The 21,650-nt window shown below is 40.8% G+C and overlaps 1 protein-coding gene across 13 annotated transcripts in view; it reads left to right on the top strand.

The window, feature by feature from the left end:
• The window catches only part of LOC138757088 (zinc finger and BTB domain-containing protein 7C), a 259,055-nt gene that overhangs the window by 215,931 nt on the left and 21,474 nt on the right, over positions 1–21,650 (top strand). For all 13 annotated transcript variants that reach the window (XM_069923845.1, XM_069923842.1, XM_069923846.1 and 10 more), the window contains one exon: positions 13,220–14,455. In XM_069923845.1, the coding sequence (XP_069779946.1) occupies positions 13,220–14,455 (1,236 nt within the window). The remainder of the gene's footprint in view (positions 1–13,219; positions 14,456–21,650) is intronic.

Here is a 21,650-nt window from a genome sequence, read left to right as displayed (position 1 = left end):
CTCCATAATTTGAACTCGGTTGAACATTTTGACAAGAAACATGCAAGGTTCCAGAATGGAAGATTTATACAGTCAAATCCCCATTATTCAGCTTCTATGGGGTTTGTAGGTGTTGGATATGTGAATTTTCCTCTTGACTGAGACTCACTCTTCCAATTCCAAACTATAATGTCTACATTAAGAATATACCATTTAAAAGACGAAAGTCAGTGAAAAATGTAACTTAAAAAAAAAATCAATATTGTAGTCTTTACTTATGTAAAGTTCACTTTAATCAGCTAATTCCCGTAAATTCGAACCCCAGTTGCTGGCGCTGTAACAGCGTTGCACTAGCTGCCACACTACCATCATAATTAACCCCCTCCCTTTGTGCTGACAACTTGACTCACCTCCACACAAGTGTCCTGGTCAGCCCCTTGGCACAACCCGACTCACTTCTATGCCATTGTCCTGGTCAGGCCCTTGGTGCATCTTCCTTAAAATTCGAACCCCATTCACAAGCGCTTTAACTATGTTGCACTATCCATTATGCTAACGGTGCCACTGTCATAATTAACCTTCCCCCTTCTCCAAAGTTTACAAACTTAATAATATACTAATAAAAATAATTACTCTTTCTCAGCAGGGATAGGGAGATACTTGGGACAGTCACCCCAATGATGAGCAGCATCAGCCAGGCTCTTCAACCTGGGTGTTGTCATTTTATTCAAACACAACCTTATTGAAAAATTGTTCAAACAGCTGTTGCAGACATGGCACATATCTTCACCAAGGGGCTGTGTGTTGCTTTGGAGAACCTTTACTTTTACAATTTTAAACTTTTATTCAAACATTTATTTAAAACTTTATTTATTTTTAAATGTATTTATTTATTTCCTTGACACTTTTGCTAATTGTTTCAGTTTCTGGTTGATTGAGTTCTGGATAACAGGGATTTTACTGTGCTACCTGCCCATCTATGACCCTCCGTACCCCTTCAAGGCTAACTTTCTATTGACGCATTAAATGCTGGAGAAACTCAGCCAATATCGGAGCGTCCATAGATGGTAAAGATATATTACTGATGTTTTGGGTCTGAGCCCTTCAAGATAGAAGCAAAAAGCAGGCAGGTGTCTTAATATGTCACGGTCACGTACTTACATTTATTACATGCACGGGTGTGTTAAGCATCAGTATACAGATGATGAATCTCAGATGCAGGAGGAGAAGAGTGAGAATGTCAGGATCACATGTGTGGCAGTGAGTCAATGAGAATGTCAGAGGAGTTTAGCTGAATGGTGTTTGGGGAGTTGAAGAATGCAATGTGTGTCTAGTCAATAAAAAAATGAAAGTTGACTTCATGGTGTGTGCTGAAAGAAATGAGTGAGTGTATTCTTGTTTGTCAACTGTGATAATTCAGTGCCGTTATAAATAAAGACAGAGAGAGAGAGGGAAAGGTGGAAGAATGGGAGTAGGACGAGTGCAGACCAACAAACAAAAACTGTTAATTGGATATGTTAAGAGGAAAGATCAGAAAGGCATTAACTTTGATTTCTCCACCCCCCCACCACCCCCCATCTTCATTCCCCTTCTCCCTTCCTCTAGTTCTCCCTCTCTCTCTCTCTCTCTCTCTTTCTCTTTTCCCACCCCAACAGTGGGCTCATCAACAAGCTGCTCTTAAAAGTCATCTTGTGTGCATTCTAAAAATACTCTCTCTGGAAATCCAGACGTAACCTACTTGCCAATCTACTTGCATGTTAAAATCTGCTTGACTACCATAATATTGCCCTTCTGACACACCTTTTCTATTTGCTGTTGCAATTTGTTGTCCACATCTCAGCTGTTGTTTGAAGGTCTGGATATACAGGGGCTCCCCTACTTATCATGGTCCAACTTATGATTTTTTGAAGTTACAATGGTTCAAATGCGTACTTTCAATTTTGAATTCCGTAGTATCATACAGCATACTATTTCACGAGGCAGATTCAACCAAGATCGTAGTCTCTGTAGCGATCATGTAATCTTTCTCTCTCCCTCTTCCCTTTTCCCCCTGTCTCAGACTTCACAAAGTCAAACTTAATTCTCAATAGGTGACGAATTACATGGTGCATGACAAGTGATGCCATTTGGTATGTGACTGAAAACACTAAACTGAACCATGCATGGAGTGTCTGGGCCTGTTTACTAATGGCTATGATTTCATGCAGAAATTATTGTTATGCCATCTACCTACAAATAAGATACCCTTTTGTGTGTTTTGAGCATAATAAATGTTTGCTAATACATCCAACTACTGTGTCAAATGGCAACAGAATTCAGGAGGGTCAAAATAAAAGATAACAAGAGGGGTTTGTGCTTTTGGAGATGAGACTTTGAACAGCAATTCTATCTGCCTCGTGTTGATAATTTTGCTTCATTATTTCTACTTCAGCCTCAAAGTGTCTTGGAAGCATATATAAAACAAAAAAAGCAAAGTTATGAAAATCATTTTAAACAAAGTTTTCTTTTTTAATGGCTCGAATTATTTCTTTTATTTCTTGAGTTATTTGCAATTCCATTCAGAATATTAACGTTTGATTCTTGGAGAATCCAGGATAATCCTGAATGGTTGGCCACCCCACACCTTTCAGTTTATTCGTATTTTAAAGATTTTTTTTCTAGCGCTATTTGAAGGGAAGAAATTTCCTTCCATAGACTTGGTAAACATTTAAATGTAAACCAGCACCTAAATATTAGATGACATAATGGTAGTTATTCCCCTCCCCCCTCAGTGGTGCTGTCCTCTCCCTCCCTTCTTCATCTATCATTTCATTCCCTACCACCCCCACCTCACTTTTTTATTCTGATACTCACCGGCATTTTCTCATACTTTGATGAAGGGCTCAAGCCTGAAACGTCAGTTATGTATCTCTGCCTTTGCAACATAAAGGACACTGTTTGACCTGCTGAGTTTCTTCAGCGTTGTGTGTTTTTAATTCAACAACAGTGCCCACAGAATTCTATGTTTTACTACTGGTAGTTATTTCTCTCTTTACAGATTGGAGGACGTTGGTATGAGGGTATCACCTGCCAAATTTTCTATAACTTCAAATTTTCTTCCTAGTACACTACTTTAGAAAATAAATTTTGCCAACAATTTTCCAGACAAATAATTCCTGGAAGTGATTCCAATAGGCTATCTTTGCACCAGCTAGCATGTATTGACAAGGCCACATAATACCAGTGCTTGACTTCAGATATCCTGATTGAGGAGTTCAGCTCTAATTTGTGTTAATTACTCTGGAAGCCAATGTCAGGCCCATTTAAAGCTGATGGTCTTGATGGTGATTATGTTGAGAAACTAATGCCTATTAACTGTGCCCATAAAGTATACTCATGGCGCCAGGTTTCTTAAATGTGCGTTTTGCATAATTGCTACAAGCCAAATGTAAAACTGTCAATACTTCCTTGACTAGAAGCCTTAAAGATCAATAAAAAAAAATGTTCATTCAGCCCTGCATCTTAGTGACTTCCGGCAATGTTACTGCATTTGGAAAATCTGGAGGCACAAGTGGTGCTCCTGCAATGAGTACTCTCAAAGCCCATTAAATTAATATTTATGAATGGATCAAATTAAAACCCACCGGCTACTTGGTGCAGTGTTTTACCATTGGCCATTTTTGCATTGAAAACTTATTACAATGGCTATTATTCTCATTTCTTTTTCCTGCCTGATTTCTGTATTACAGTGAAACCCTAATCATTCATTTTCATGTTATTTGGAAATCCCATTGATTTGGCATCTGCCTCTGGTAAAAGAAAAGAATGAAGCAAATGGACACATGCAGCTGCCCAAACACATTTTCTAAAGCACCCACTGATTACTATAATTCCTCAGGTTACTTCTGCCGCACTCCCAAGCATTGTATCTAAGCCTACTACTTATCAGGGCAATAGTTCCTGTGCTCTCCTTACACTCTGGAGCTCCAAATCTCATGTTCTCTTCCTAAAGCTCAGCACCCCAGTTATATAATACATACCATATAACAGTTTATGGCATGGAAACAGGCCATCTCAGCCGGTTCACTCAAACAACTCCGCTAGATCCCCCCACCTATTCTATGCCCATAACCCTCCAAATCCTCTTCTCCATGTATATATCCAGCCTCCTCTTAAATGAAAGAATTGACTCTGCCTCAACTATTTCCTCCGGAAGATTATTCCATTCAGACACCACTCTCTGAGTGAAGAAGCATCCTCTAATGTTTCTCCTAAAATTTTGCCCCCTTACCCTCAACTTGAGTCCTCTTGTTTCAACCTCCCCTGCTCTCAGGGGGAAGAGTCTACTTGCATCTTGTCTATCTATTTCCTTCATAATTTTAGACACCTCTATCAAATCCCCACTCAATCATCTACGTTCCAATGAAGCAAGTCCTAACCTCTTCAATCTTTCTCTGTACTCTAGGTATTTTAAGCCAGGCAACATCCTGGTAAATCTTCTCTGCACCCTCTCCATCTTATCTATATCCTTCCTATAATTTGGAGTCCAGAACTGAACACAATACTCCAAACCTGGCCTCACCAACACCCTAAACAGTCGCAGCATCACTTCCCAGCTCCTATACTCTATGCTATGAAGGCTAACGTACCAAATATCTTCTTAACTACCTTGTCAACATGGGAATCCACCTTCAAGGAATGCTGCACCATAACTCCAAGATCTCTTTGTTCTTGTGCATTCCCCAATGTCCTCCCCTTTACTAACTATGTCCTATTCTGATCATTTTTTTCCCGAAATGAAGCACCTCACACTTCTCTACATTAAATTCCATCTGCCATCTTTCAGCCCATTTTTCCAGACAAACCAAATCCCTCTGTAATCCCTGAAAACCTTCCTCGCTATTTTCGTATCATCTGCGTATTTACTTATCCAGTTAACCACCTCATCATCCAAATCATTAATATAAATTATGAACAACAGGGGACCCAGACCGATCCTTGAGGCACACCGCTCGTCACAGGCTTCTATCCTGACAGACAGTTGTCCTCCATGACCCTCTGCTGTCTTTCCTCCAGCCACCTCTGAACCCATCTTACTATTTCTCTATTAATCCCTAGTGACTGAACCTGCCTTACTAACCTTTCATGTGGAACCTTATGAAAAGCTTTCCTAAAATCCAGATAGACTACATCAATTGGCCTACCTTCATCCACCTTTCTTGTCACTTCTTTGAAAAACTCAACAAGGTTCATCAAACATGACTTCCCCTTCACAAACCCATGCTGGGTGCTCCTGATCAATCCCTGCCTATCCAGATATTTATACACACCATCTCTAGTTCCATATTTAAGTTGAAGCAAATGGATCCATGATCACTGGATCCAAAGTTCTCACCAACGCACACTTCCGTCACCTGCCCTATTCCGTTCCCTAACAATAGATCTAACACTGCCTCCCTATTTAGTAGGCACCTCAATATACTGCTGTAAAAAGCAATCCTGAACACATTGTACAAAGTCTAAGCCATCCTGCCTTCTCACTGATTGTGTTTCCCAATCAATATCAGGAAAATTGAAATCCCCAACTATCACAACCTTATTTTTACTACACATCTCAGCTATTTCCCTGAACATTTGCTCTTCCAGTTCCCTATCCTCTTTTGGTGGCCTATAATATACCCCTATATTTGTTGCCTCATCTTTCTTATTTTTTAGTTCAACCCACAGAGCCTTGCATGATGAGTCCTCCAGTCTATCCTGCCTCAGCACCACTGTAATATCTTCCATGACAAGCAATGCCACACCTCCCCCTCGTACTCACCAATTATGTCATGTACAGAGCAGCAAAACCCCTGAATATTTAGCTGCCAGTCACAACCTTCCTTCAACCATGTCTCCCTAATTGCTATCACATCATAATGCCATGTGTCAATCCACACCTTGTTTACCACACTCCTTGCATTGAAATAAATGTATCTAAGAGATCTTCCACTTTTAACTTTCTGCCTCTCACCTTCAATTGTTATGAATAACAGGCTAACATACCTGATCAATCCCTGCCTATTCAGATATTTACACACACCATCTCTAAGAATACCCTTCATAACTTTCCCTACCATCATGGGTTTGTGAAGGGGAAGTCATGTTTGATGAACCTTGTTGAGTTTTTCAAAGAAGTGACAAGAAAAGTGGATGAAGGTAGGCCAATTGATGTAGTCTATCTGGATTTTAGGAAAGCTTTTCATAAGGTTCCACATGAAAGGTTAGTAAGGCAGGTTCAGTCACTAGGAATTAATAAAGAAATAGTAAGATGGGTTCAGAGGTGGCTGGAGCAGAGACAGCAGAGGGTCATGGTGGACAACTGTCTATCAGGATGGAAGCCTGTGATGAGCGGCGTGCCTCAAGGATCGGTGCTAGGTCTACAATTGTTACTATGGCCGCTATTTATTACCTGCCGCTGTTCCACCTCCAGATTGTGTGAAAAAGCATTTTTTCTTTGCCTAATGACTCTGTTCTTGCTCTCCTCCCTGACATGAACCCTTGTCCCCAACCTTACTAGTTTAAAGCCCTAGCAAACACCCCTGCCAGGAGACTGATACCTCTGGGATTTAAATGTAACCCATCTTTACAGTATAGGTCCCATCTCTCCCAGAAATGGTCCTAGTGGTCAAGGAACTTAAAACCCTATCCTTTACTCCACCCCTTCAGCCATACATTCAGTCTCCACCTGACTCTATTTTTCCCCTCACTGTCGAGTGGCACAGGAAGTAATCCGGAGATTACACCCTTAGTGGTCCTTCTTCTGAGCTCTCTGCCTAACACCTTATATTCATTTTGCAGGGCCACTTCTTCCTTCCTACCAATGTCATTGGTACCGACGTGAACCACAACCTCAGGCTCTTTCCCTTCCCCCTTTAGGATGTTCTGGACTCGTGTAGCCACATCCCAGACCCTGGCACTAAGGAAGCAAACCACCATCCGGTTTTCTTTATCTCGTCCACAAAAAACTTCTGTCTGTCCGCCTCACCAACAAGTCCCCTATAACTATCACCCTATTCTTCCTATTACTTCCTTTCTGGGCTACAGATGCTGACCCTACACCTCTGCCTGCCTTAGCCTGACTATCCCCTTCCTCAGTACTCAAGGAGGAGTACCTATTTCTGAGGATTTCAGGCTCAGATGCTCTCTCTGGAGCCTGACCTTTCTCTTTCATCCTCCTCACAGTAACCCACTGCCCCATCTCCAGTGGGCCAGGTCCTGAGCTCAATTTAAACTAATCTGATTCTGTTTTGCTGTGTACCTAAGTTTGCTGATAATGCTAAATTGAGAAGAAAAGCAAATTGTGCAGAGGATACAAAGAGTCTGCAGAGTGATATAGATAGGTTAAGTGAGTGGGCAAGCATCTGGCATATAGAGTGCAATGTTGATAAATGTGACGTTATCAACTATGGAAGGATCATCTGATCCATTATTATTTAAATGGAAAGCGATTGCAGCATACTGCCATGCAGACTAGGAAGTGCTTGTGTATGAGTCACAAAAGGCTGGTTTGCAGGTGCAGCAGGCTATCAAGGAGGTAAATGGAATGCTGACCTTCATTCTAAAAGGGATTGAATTTAGGAACAGGGAGGCTTATGGTGCAACTGTACAGGGTTCTGGTGCAGCCGCACCTGGAGTACTCCATGGATTTCTGGTTCCTTACTTGAGGAAGGATGCATTGACTTTGGAGGCAGTGTAGAGGAGGTTCACCAGATTTATTCCAGAGATGGGGGTTAGCCCATGAGGAGAAATTGATTCATTTGTACTCGCTTGAATTTAGAATGAAAGCCGATCTTATAGAAACATATAAAATTATAAAAGGCATAGAAAAGATAGAGGTAGGTAAGTTGTTCCCATTTGTGGGAAGATTCGAATTAGGGGACATAGTTTCAAGATCCAAGGTAGTAGATTTAGGATGGAGGAAAGGAGGAATGGCTTTTCCCAGAGGGTGATGAATTGATAACATTTGCTGCCCATTGAAGCAGTGGAGGCTATCTCAGTGAATGTATTTAAGACAAGGTTGGATAGATTTCTACAAAGTTGGTAAATTAAGGGATATAGGGAAAAGGCAGGTAGCTGGAGATGAGCCTATCATCAGATCAGCCATGATCTCATTGAATGGTGGAGCGGGGTCAATGGGCTGGATGGTCTACTCATGTTCCTATTTCTTATGTTCTAAACTTACTGGGGCCACGTTATCCACACTTTCCTCAAATTTAGGATTCATTAGAAAATTGATTATTCTACTGTGTAACATATAAAAATAATGTCAATTAAATATATAATGGAGGATTAATGGAATAACATCCAGTGGTATGGAAAATCTGGTAAACCATTAAAATCCTGAGCATGCTGGATTAAAGGAGTTTTATGTATTTGAAACTGAAATTTAAGTAATGGGTTGAACATTGAATGGATATAATTAAGTAATGGTAGAATGCAAATTTTCTTATGTGTTTGAAAACATTATTTACCAATATTCTCCCATTCAACTTGCTTGACACTAAAAGATTGATCTAAAAGCTCAATGCAATATTAGCTAATATCGTTAATGGTTCTTTTTCAGGACTGGCTCCCTATTCCGCAGTTATTCTTTCAAAGAAAGCATCCTCCTCTTCAAAAAAAGTTCTTTAAATTGCTCTATCCTTGCAAGCTGCCATTCCATCGCCAGCTTCCCTTGTGCCACAAATTATTTGAATATTTTGTCTTTTACCAAATTTTTCCCAATACTCCAGTCAGGTTTCCACAACACAAAAATGGCATTACTAAACTCACAAATTACATCATATATGACTGTGACATATTCGCAAACTTGGTATCATAATGAGTCCAAATTGAAATCTGCATCTTTGCTGAGACAATCTGTTTCCACTTTTACAGTGACATTCAACTACATCTCTTTCTCAGCTCATATTCTGTTTAAATCCTCATCCAAACTTTTGTTACCTCTGGACTACTATATTGCATTTTCGAGTGACTTCCCTTGCTAAATATTATTTTAGTCCAGGCCATCCATGTTCTAATTTGCTCCAAGGCCTGCTCACATAATCCTTGTGTTTGCTAATCTGCATTGGCTCTTGTTAAGCAGTGTCTTGATTTCAATATGTTATCCTTGTTTTCCAGTCTTTCTGATGAAAGGTTATTTTCTTGAAACATAACTATTTCCATCTGCACAGATGCAGCTTGGGAGAACTGTGAGAATTATCAACATTTTTTTTTACTTTAGATCCCTCCATGGTCTTGCTACCTACCATTTCCTCACCCTCTTAACTCTGGCATCATATTCTTTTCCTCCATTTTAAACATTACCTTGCATTCTCACCTTTAGATCATTCCTATTTTTAATTCTTCCAACATTGATGCCAAGATCTAAAGTCTGGAATTCCTTCAGAAACTTTGTTTCCTACTTTTGTTAAAATTTAGCTTAAAAGTGATCACTTTCACCAAACTTTGAGTATTCTGCTGAACATCTTTTTGTGGTTTGATCTCAAACTTTGTGAAGTGGCATTTTTCTTTAAAAATAAAATAATTTGGTATATTTTATAAAAGTATGTTATCTATGTAACACATATCCATTGCTGTATACTTTGTACTTGAAGACCATTAAAACACAAATGAACCTGGATCTCAGGTTTTCTTTAGTGGCACAATTTCTTTCAGATTTAGTTGCATTTTTCGGCTGATTCTTGTGGCCTTCCCCCCATATTGTTAACAGGAGCAGGGACCATGGAGGTTTACAGGGTAGGATACTGGCTATAATATAAAAGCCGTTATTTATTCATCTTTATGAGTGTGTAGCACTATCAATTAGACCCGACAGACCAGAAGTCTTTTCCACCTCTTCCTGAATGTCATTCACCTCGTAAAGGCATTCAGGCAGTGCAGCCACTGATCAAATTTTATGGACTGGGATCACTGTGAGGGAGCCATGCTGGGTGTATGAAGCTTTCGGTGCTTCCTGTGTCAAACAAGGAGTTCGTAATGCAGCTGTTTACCTCAATGTCCATGGTAGATCTTGCTAATTCATGTGAACTGCTCTGATCCAAAACTATGGATGCCAGCATCAGTTCCTTGTCTAACTCACTGCTACTGTATGTGTGCATTGGCGGCCTCCAAGATGTCCAGCCTAAAGATGGCTGCCCAATGGTTTACACGCAGTCGCCATCGGAAGTGAAGCCGGAAGTGATGGCAATAGTTGCTGTTTGCATGCGGCGCTGCAAGGGAAACGTCTGGACCTACATAGTGTCATTTTCTTCTGTAGCTGGAACAGTTTGCACTTCTAGCAGGGCAGTTCTTCTGTGAGTGCTTTGTCCAGCTGCAGTAATAGCATCTTGGGTGCTCAGTGATAGTGGCTGTAGTATGGGACCCTGTGTTCCAAGATGGTGGCGTCCAAACTCCTCACGTGGTGGCTGCACTGCTGGAGGAATAAACCTCCGCGTTCTGTTGGGCCATCTCTAGTGCCTTTGAGAGATCAGTTACGTTCTGCAGGGTCTGATCGACCTACTCTAGGAGCCTTTATCTGATAATGATCAGACCTGAGACTGGCCGCACAGGTGTCCTTGATCAGTTCCACCTGATGGATAATTGCCATGACGTCAGTACAGCCATAAGCTCTCCCCAGCTCTCACAAAGCTCGAATATATTTGTCAACGGACTCACCAGTTGCTTGTCAACTGCTGCCCAGGAGGTATCTGGGATAGATCACATCCTTTGGGGCAAGATACTGCTTCTGCAGGAGCCCCATGGCGGCTGAATAAGTCTCACAGTCTCTAATCGTCTGGAAGACGTGGTGGCTGACTTATGCAAACAACAGGTCTCTCTTTTTGACCTCATCCCAAATGTCGTGTCGCCTCATAAAGACGTTCAGTAAGTCCAGCCACTGATTGAATTTTAAGGAGCCTTTAGATCCTTGGGATCAGTGTCCAGCTTCTCTGTTCAAATAGTCTTGTCCATGGCACATAGGTATAATGATTAAATTGTAGCGCAATCAATTTGACTCGACAGACCAGAAGTCAAGACCAGAAGTCTTTAATCACTATGAACTTACAGTCATATCTTACATGCTATTGGCCCGATTCCAAGGCAGTACTTTGAGAGAGGGGATTGTGCGATACCACCATTATTAGGAATTCTGTAGGGAGAGAAGTTACAGTATCAGGGGTGGGCCAACCAATACAATGACTGCAGTACAGTATTCCTCCACAGTGTGTAAGGGTTAAAATGGCTTGCAAAATATTTTGCCAGTTTATAGAAGTCTGCAGAGAATTGTTGACATTATTTTGAGTGTCTATATAGTAACAGCCTATCAAGGTTAAAAACTATGTTTTCGACCATCTTCGATAAACAAAGTTTTCATTTTGAATTTGTTTTTGTGCTGTTAGAATCAAGGACATGGAGCTCATTCAAATAAATTCATTGACCATTTACTTCTCAATGTATTAACATTTCATTGTCTGTTTATTATTTTTTTAAAGTATAGCTTACTGCTTAAGAGTTCAAATAAATAGTGAAAAACTCAATGTTATTTTGGAACAGACTTCATTTTTTAACGAGTCAATAAAATGATGCCTACATATTCTGAAAGTGTTATAAAGGGAAATGGTCACAATAATGAGAAAGGGAAACATATTGAAAAGTAATTATTTTCTTCTCTGTATTCTCCTCTCACTAGTGTGTACTGCACATGAGGTGATGTACAAGTTGAATTTTATATGCATGGGAATAGAAGTGTATTTATTAAGAGCAGGTAGAAGAGATTTTGTTTAATTTGGCATGGTGTTTGGTGTGCTGAAGGACCAGTTTGAGTGCTTTATTCTACATTCTAATTCATTAATGTGATGAATTATTATTAATAGGTGGGACAATTTTCCATTGTTCCTCTACTCTACCTAAACTCACACAGAAAAAGTAATGTGACTTTTATAGCAGCAACAGAATTTCTAAATATTCCATAATTTATCGTCTTGTTGCTAAATTATATCTACCCTTCATCTCATGACTAGATGTCGAGGAGAATAACACAACTGAGATTTTTGTGGCATTGATACAGTTACAAAGTGTGTAGAAAATTGTAAATCAAGTTCTTAATAACTTCAGATTAATTTCTGTGGAATATTTTATGGCTTTTTTTAAAATTTGCTCTTCAAATGAGTCTAGTTAGTTATTTCCAGTCTCTGGATTATGGTACTTGATTACTTTCTACCTTTATTAGTTTTAGAAATATCTCACATAGAACATTCAATTCATATTATTGTCCTGGTATATAAATATGATTTAACATCATTTACAGAATTTTTACAGGAAATTAATACAGTAAAATATGTTAGAGTCTAAATCTGAACAAGCATGAGGGAAGAATGAATGAAGATGTACAAAGTTGCTATCATATAATATTGTAGAGTAGAAACTTTAGGAAATGGTGGGAATAATTATTGTTTATTTGTTCCTTATAGAATTTAGATAGATTTTTTGCAGAAAATATATTGTAAGATGAATGCATACTTGAATATAAATTGAGCGATTCTGTGATGAAATGCAGCATAATTTGACAGATTAAATTTCCTCAAAATTAGAATTCCTAAAGTTAATCAAGGAAGCCTGTAGATGCTGGGGTCGAGTGAAATGCACACAAATGCTGGAGGAACTCAGCAGGTTACGCAGCATCTATTACAGGAAGTAAAGCATAACTAATGTTTCAGGCCTAAGCCCTTTGAGCAAAAAAACAGACAGGGGCCTGAATAAAAAGGTCGGGGGTGGGGATGTTTGAAAGAGAAGGGTGGAATTCCTCAAGGTCTCCATTACTGGGTACCCTCGCTCTGCGGACGCTATGATTGTAATAAAAACACAGAAATGCTGAAACATCAGTTATATATTTTTACCTCCTATGGACGCTGCATGACCTGTTAAGTTCCTCCAGTATTTCTGTGTGTTTATTCTTACACCATGTCTGGGTCAGGCAAATTGATAGATAAATTGATTAATCAATGATCAGTCAACACCTATGATTAGTAAATAACTTTTTCGATTGTTTCATTCACCGTTAGTAGAAGACAGTAATAAATATAGTTTGGTTCTTTTCATTTAACAGTTTCTATAATGTCATAAATTATAAACATTTTTGACAATGTGCATATGTGCTTGTGTTTGTAATATATTCAGCATTTGATGTTTGAAAGGATATTCTCATTAATTGGATTATTTCCCTCTTTGTTTTATTTGACAGACCACTTTGCATAAAGATGGCCAGTGCTGTTGATGACCTTATTGGAATCCCGTTTCCAGACTATAGCAACAAACTGCTTTGTAGTTTGAATGAACAGAGGCAGGATGGTCTTCTCTGCGATGTTGTCCTGATAGTAAAGGATCAGGAATACAAGACCCATAGGTCAATTCTTGCTGCATGTAGCAAATACTTCAGAACACTGTTTACCTCAAACTGTCTTGCAGAGCAACACAATATTTACCAGATTGACTTTGTGACACCTGAGGCACTTTCTGCAATTTTGGAGTTTGCTTATACTTCAACCCTCACTATTAGCAGCTCAAATGTAAGGGATGTTTTAAGTGCAGCTCAGCAGTTGGAAATCCAGTGTGTTATTCAAGTATGCATTGATATCATGAAGGCAACTGGTGAGGTGATCAATGAAAGCGAAGTTTCAGAAAAACATTCCAACCAAGAGCTCAACAATGATCTATACCAGGAAGATTTCAGAAGATCGCCACAACAAAGTCTTAAAGACTCTCTCAATAAAGATCTTGAAGAATCTCCTCAAGAACTTATCAGTGAGTCTGAGCAAAACTACAGAAATAGGGAATGTGATTTTAAAAACACTTTAACCAGCAATCTTGCAGAAAAGCAATGCAAAGGATTGCCTCAAGAACTTTTAAACCAATTTGCTATTAATGTTCCTGATGGATGCTTGGGACCTGTTAGTGATTTCTCCTTGCAATCATACTTAAAAGAAGGGTTGAGTTCCAGAAGGAATTTACTAAATGGAGAGATTCCACATGGACCAAGATTATTTCCTCCTTTCTGGAATGGAGGATTGAATGGTTTTCCACAGCTTATCGAGAACCAAGATGTGGACCAATTGCCCCTTAATCTAGTAATGAAGAAGGAAAAGATCAAACAAGAAGTCAAAGAAGATCTGAACACAACCACAAGTTTTTGTGACTTTTTTAAAGGTATTATGGCAAAAAACCATCATAGTGACCTGGAAACATTAAAGGATGAGCTGGACTTTAATTCCTATTTGAATATATTAAGTCCATCCTATCTGGCAGCACTCTATCCAACTTGGCCCTTTGAATATGAGAAAAAAATGCGACCCAAGGCATCTCAACAATGTCCCATCTGCAACAAAGTAATCCAAGGAGCAGGGAAGTTACCACGACACATGCGGACACATACAGGAGAGAAACCATATATGTGCAATATATGCGAAGTCCGTTTTACCAGGTGAGTATCAGTTTGTTTTTGTTGTTCTTTCTATGTCCAGGAATCTAGAAACTGCTGGAGAATCTCAGTGGGTCAAGCAGCATCTGTGGGGGGAATGGAATTGTTGACATTTTGGGTTGAGACCCTACATCAACTCCAGATTCCAGCATTTTCAATCTCTTGTGTGTCTTTAGAAATATATATTTTTCTAAATTAGTGCTAGCTCTATACCTTAAGACAAACATTGTATTTCATCATCCCAAAATTAAAAGTCGGGGTTTATACAGTCAGAAGTCTGACTCCAATTGAAATTAATTTGAAATTTTGTTTTCTTGAAAGAGTCCATACAGAGATCTTTTGAACACAACTTGGAGTATTCATTGATTGTTAAAGCAAAGCATGCAAACAGTTCCACACCAACCCCTCCCCACCCACCAAAATGGGTGATATATACTTCACTGCCCTAACCATGTCACCCGTTAGTTACCTTGCAATTTAATACCACTCCTCAAAGATGAAGTGGAGTATCGACTTCAGTCCAAGACCTTGAAACATAGAAATCAGACACAATTATTTTAATAAAGCATAAGCATTGGAAATACACAGTGAGTCAACATCTGTTGAGAGAGAAAAAGAATTAACAGTTCAGGTCAATGGTCTTTCATGAAATGCTAACTGCTGTTCTATTTCCACAGATTCTGCCTGACCTGCTAGGTATTTCTGGGTTACCCTGTTTTATTTAAATTTTTTTACCATGTATATTTTGCTTTTGGATTATTTTAATAATTCTTCACTCTGGAATGTGACAACATTTTTAGTGCAAACTAGGAATAATCCCATATACTATGATCATTCATTTTTGGAGCACTAATTTCCCACTTACCTAGAAACTGACCAAAATACTACATGGTTATCGCATAGTGTATCTACATTCAATTTTAGAAAGTAAGGAGCTATGTGGGTGGGGTGGAATGAGTGGGACATGTAGGATGCAGTCTGCGTCTTAGCGTCTGGGTAGGGGTGATAGTCGTGGGTATAATGGTTAAAATCAAAAAGTTGGGGCTAAATTGGGAGACAACGAATGGGATTGTTAGGTGATGCAGAATGAGTTGTGGGAACCAGAGGATGCAAAGTAATGCAATGCCCATGTTGAAAAATTGTGAAACTCAGAAATTGTCAGTTTTGCATGCATAAACCAAGCATTAGAAATAGTTCTACATGATTCTGTCCACCATATATATTAAGTCATCAAGCTGTTGGAAATGAATGCCCATGATGATGGTTTCTGATCAATGATGGCCGCCATGATGTAACTGGTGGGGATTTGACTCATTGCCTCATATTTGATTAGAATGTTGTGTTGACACCATTTAGTTCTTAGGAGTTGTGAATCTAATTATACCAAAACCTGTCCCAGAATATAATGCGTATCTTCCTACTTTACGCTGATTAATACTTGAAAATTGAATTATCTGGCTCAGCTTCTGACTGCAAATTCATCAACCTGAAATATTGCAGTAAGTTTGGATTGTAAGACCCATCCTACCTTGCCCTAACTACTGTATGGTTCTTGTTGAAATGTGGCCATAGTCATAATTTATAGTTTTGGTTAAATGAGTTTTACAAAAAATATTGAGCAGCTGAATGCTGAGTGAGGACCCTGGAAACATTGCAAATAAATAAATATGCAATACTTCAAATGACTGGCACTGTAATAAATGCTCATTTTATCTTTGGCAACAGTTTGTAAAATTTTGAGTATTTTATTTATTTGTTCTTTATAAGTTGGCATGGCTGGAAATCATTGGCAATTCTTACCTGCTTTAAAAGAATTAGGTGCAAGGCAATGATATGCTCCTCTTTCAAAATGTGGGTTATCAGGGAAGCCAGCAGTGTCTCTGATGGCTTCATCTGCGAGAAGTGCATCCAGCTGCAGCTCCTGACAAGCCGAGTTAAGGAGTTGGAGCTGGCATTGGATGAACTCAGGGTCATTTGGGAGGCTGGGGGTGGAGTGGTGATTACAAGAGTCATAGAGATTCTATCACACCCCAGAGGCAGGAGGGGGGTAGCTGGGTGACAGGAAAGGGAAAGGAAATAGGCAAACAGTGCAAAAGACCCCTGTGGCCATTCCCCTCAGTAACAAGTATATAATTTTGGATACTTTTGGGGGGAACAACCTACCAAGCACAAGCCATGATGATCATGTCTCTGGCACAGTCGGATACTGTGGCTAAGAAGGGCAGGGAGGAGAAGAGGCAACCTGTAGTGATAGGGAATTCCATAGTTAGGGGGACAGATAAGAGGTTCTGTGGAAGAGATTGAGTATCCTGGATGGAATGCTTCCATCCTGATGTCAGGGTCTGAGATATCTCAGATCGAATTCATGGCATTCTCAGGAGGGAGGGTGAGCAGTGAGTAGGGACCAATGACATGGGTAGGAAGAGTGAGGATGTCCTGCAAGGAGAATTCAGGGAGTTTGGCGCTAAATTGAAGGACAGGACCTCCAGGATTGTGATCTTAGGATTGCTTCCTGTGCTGTGTGCTAGTGAGGTTAGAAATAGGAGGATAATGCAGCTTTACACATGGTTAAAGACATTATCGGATGGCAGTCTCTTTAATCTGAGGTGCCTGCAAGCTCACACCAAGACCCAAGAGCAACTTGTCCGTGAACTACTCTTTGCAGACGATGCCGCTTTAGTTGCCCATTCAGAGCCAGCTCTTCAGCGCTTGACGTCCTGTTTTGCGGAAACTGCCAAAATGTTTGGCCTGGAAGTCAGCCTGAAGAAAACTGAGGTTCTCCATCAGCCAGCTCCCCACCATGACTACCAGCTCCCCCATATCTCCATCGGGCACACAAAACTCAAAACGGTCAACCAGTTTACCTAACTCGGCTGCACGATTTCATCGGATACAAGGATCAACAACGAGATAGACAACAGACTCGCCAAGGCAAATAGCGCCTTTGGAAGACTACACAAAAGAGTCTGGAAAAACAACCAACTGAAAAACCTCACAAAGATTAGCATATACAGAGCCGTTGTCATACCCACACTCCTGTTTGGCTTCAAATCATGGGTCCTCTACCGGCATCACCTACGGCTCCTAGAACGCTTCCACCAGCGTTGTCTCCGCTCCATCCTCAACATTCATTGGAGCGACTTCATCTCCAACATCGAAGTACTCAAGATGGCAGAGGCCGACAGCATTGAATCCACGCTGCTGAAGATCCAACTGCGCTGGGTAGGTCACGTCTCCAGAATGGAGGACCATCGCCTTCCCAAGATCGTGTTATATGGCGAGCTCTCCACTGGCCACCGAGACAGAGGTGCACCAAAGAAGAGGTACAAGGACTGCCTAAAGAAATCTCTTGGTGCCTGCCACATTGACCACCACCAGTGGGCTGATATCGCCTCAAACCACGCATCTTGGCGCCTCACAGTTTGACGGGCAGCAACCTCCTTTGAAGAAGACCGCAGAGCCCACCTCACTGACAAAAGACAAAGGAGGAAAAACCCAACACCCAACCCCAACCAACCAATTTTCCCCTGCAACCGCTGCGACCGTGTCTGACTGTCCCGCATCGGACTTGTCAGCCACAAACGAGCCTGCAGCTAACGTGGACATTACCCCTCCATAAATCTTCGTCCACAAAGCCAAGCCAAAGAAAGAAGAAAGGGAAGAAGAAAAGAAAGAATGACATAATGCAGGAGGTAGGGCTTCAGGTTTCTAGATCATTGGGATCTCTTCCAGGAAGGTGGGATCTGTTCCGATGGGACAGTGGGACAGTTTGCATCTGAATCAAAGGAGGACTAATATCCTTGTGGGAAAGTTTGCTAGTGCTGCTCTGGGGTGTTAAACTAGATTTGCAGGGGGATGGAAATCACAGTGCCAGAGTAGATAGGGGAGTAGAGGAGGGGAAAACAATGATGTGAAAATTGCATGTAATGTTAGAAGTCAAAGGGTTGTACGTGATGGAAATGTTCTCAAATGCATCTATTTCAATGCAAGAACTATTGTAGGAAATGCAGATGAGCTTAGAGCATGGATTGGCTTGTGGAATTAAGACATTGTGGCCATTAGTGAAATTTGGTTGCGGGAGGGGCAGGACTGGCAGCTCAGTGTTCTGGGCTTCTGTTGTTTCAGATGTAATAGAATTGGAGGGTGGGGGGAATAAAAGTTGGTAGAGTTGCATTGCTCCTCTGGGAAAACATTGCAGCAGAGCAGACCAGAGGGCTCGTCTTCTGAGGCTAGATGGGTGGAGCTGAGGAATGGGAAAGGTATGACCACGCTCATGGGGTTGTATTATAGACCTACCAATAGTCAATGAGAATTAGAGGAGCAAACCTGTAGAGAGGTAGCAGACAGCTGCAGGAAACATAAGGTTGTGATAATGGGATATTTTAACTTTCCACATATTCACTGGGATTCCCATTCTGTAAAAGGACTCTATGGCTTAGAATTTGTCAAATTTGTTTAGGAAAGGTTTCTAAATTAATATATAGAGGTATCAACTTAAGAGACTGCAATACTGGACCTCCTATTAAGGAAAGAGACATGACAGGTGACAGAAATATGTATAGGAGAATATTTTGGGTCCAGTGATCATAATGCCATATATTCAAGTTAATTATGGAGAAAGATAGGTCAGGGGCTTGAGTTGAGATTCTCAATTGGAGAAAAGCTAATTGAGGAAATGAGCAAGGATCTAGAATAAGTCGATTGTGATAACTTGTTTTAGGGCAAGGATGTGCAAGGTAAGTGGAAAACCTTCAAAGGTGAAATTTTGAGAGTACAGATTATTCTGTCAGGATTAAAGGCAAAGTGAACAGGCATAGGGAGCCTTAGTTTTCAAGGGACATTGAGGATCTGATTCAGAAAAAGAGAGGTATATAGCAAGTATAGGCAACACAGAGCAAATAAGGTACTTGAGGAGTATAAAAATGCAAGTAAACACAGAAAAGAAATCGGGAAAGGCAGACAATGTGTAGAAAAATCCTGAGGGTTTCTGTGGGTATATTAAGAGCAAAAGGATGCCAAGGGACAAAATTGGTCCCTTTGAAGATCAGCTATGTATGGAACCTAAAGAGAAGGGGAGATCTTCAATGTTTTTTTTGCATCAGTATTTACTCAGAAAACTGGCACAGTCAAGGGAAGTTAGGAAAACAAGCAGTGAGGTCATGGAACCAATACAGATTGAAGAGGAGGAGGTGCTTTCTGTCTTAAAGTAAATAAGGGTGAATAATTTCCCAGGGCCTGACAAGATATTCCCTCAGACCTTGAGAGAGGCTAGTGTAGAAATTACAGAGGTACTGGCATAAATATTTAAAACGTCCTTCGCCACAGGTCTGGTGCCGGAGGATTATTCCCTTGTTTAAAAAAGGCTACAAAAATTATAGGCCAGTGAGCCTGACGTAGGTGGTAAGTAGTAAAAACACACCAAAATGCTGGATAACTCAGCCAGTCTTTCAGTGTCCATAAAATGTAAAGATATATTGCTGACATTTTGGGTCTGAGCTCTTCTTCAAGGAATAAATCAGAAGCAGGAAACTTCTCCGAATTCAGACAATGGTGGGTGGGGGAGGAATCCAGACCAACAAAAGGTGTTAATTGAATATAATAAGGGATGAGGTAAGAATTTAGCATACTTTTGCGAAAGAAGACGGATTGGAGAGACAGAGATAAGGAAAGGCAACAGGGGAAGAAGGGGGGTTGGGTTTAACGAAAAACAGAGAAGTAGATACTTATGCCATCCAGTTGAAGGGTGTCCAGTCAGAAGATGAGGTGTTTTTCCTGCAATTGAGGATGGTCTGAGTCTGGCAGTGCATGAGACCATGGGTGGACATGTTAGCAAGGGAATGGAATGGAGAATTGAAATGGGTGGCCACTGGGAGATCCATGCTATTGAGGCGGACAGAGCCAAGGTGTTCAACAAAGCGATCTCCCAGTCTGTGACCAGTTTCTCTGATCTAGAGGAAATCATAATAGGAGCACCGAATACAGTAGATGGCCCCTGCAGATTCACAAGTGAAATGTTGCTTCACTTGGAAGGACTATTTGAGGTCGCGAATGGTGGTGTCGGAGGAGGTGTGGAAGGGGCCAGGGCAGATGTGCTGTTAACGGAGGATATGCGGGTGAGGGCCGAGTTGTGGTAGTAGAGAGAAAGCCATGTTGTTTGAAGAAGGAGGACATGTCTGATGATCTGGCTTGGAAGTCCTCATCCTGCGTGCTGATGCGACAGAGACAGAGAAATTGAGAGAATGGAATGGAATCCTTACAGAGGATAGGGTGGGAAGAGGTGTAGTCGAGGTAGCTGTGGGAGTTGGTGCGTTTATAGACGATGTCTGTCGATAGTTTGTTTGTCTCGTAAGGTGGAAACAGAGATATTGAAAAAAAGGGAGAGTGTTGCTAAAGATAGACCAAGTGAATTTGAGGTCAGGGTGGAAGTTGGCAACAAAATGGATGAAGTCAATGAGCTCATAATGGGTACATGAGGCAGCACCAAAGTATTATCGATACAGCAGAGGAAGAGATAAAGGGCCTTACCTGTGTAGGCTTGTAGCATGGATTGCTCCACATATCCAACAAAAAGGCAGGCATACCTGGGGTCCATGCGGGTACCCATGGCTACCGCTTTAACCTGGAGAGAGTGGGATGAATTATTCAGCATGAGGTGGAGTTCTGCCAGCTAGAGGAGGGTGGTGGTGGAGGGAGACTTATTCTATTGTCCTGAAAGAAACAAAGGGCTTCAATTTGGGGGATGGACATGTATAGGGATTGGATATCCATGCTAAACATGCAGTGATCTTGATCAGGGAACTGGAAGTTGTTGAAGTAATGGAGAGCATGTGAAGTTCCCTGAATGTAGGTGGGGAGGTAAAAAACAGATTTGAGATAAGCGGAAACCAATTTGGCAGGGCAGAAGCACGAAGGCACGATGGGTCTGCAAAGACATTTGGGTTTGTGGATCTTGGGTAAGAGATAGAAACGGGTGGACAATGTTGGGAAAGACTAAGGTGGGAGGTCATGCCAGAGAGATGACTGGAAGTGATGAGTTTAGAGATGGTGTGTGAAACAGTGGTTTGATGAGTTTTGGTGGAGTTCTATTGGAACCTCCTCTAAGTAAGAGGAGGTGTCTGAGAGTTGTCATCTAGCACAACAGTGCCACCCTTGTCTGCAGGTTTGATGGTGAGGTTTGGCTTGATTCAAAGATTCTGAG

This window comes from Narcine bancroftii, chromosome 3 (genome assembly GCF_036971445.1).
Source record: "Narcine bancroftii isolate sNarBan1 chromosome 3, sNarBan1.hap1, whole genome shotgun sequence".
Lineage (NCBI taxonomy): Eukaryota > Metazoa > Chordata > Chondrichthyes > Torpediniformes > Narcinidae > Narcine > Narcine bancroftii.
Note: the sequence above shows the minus strand (reverse complement) of the source record. Positions and strands in the feature narration are given on the sequence as shown.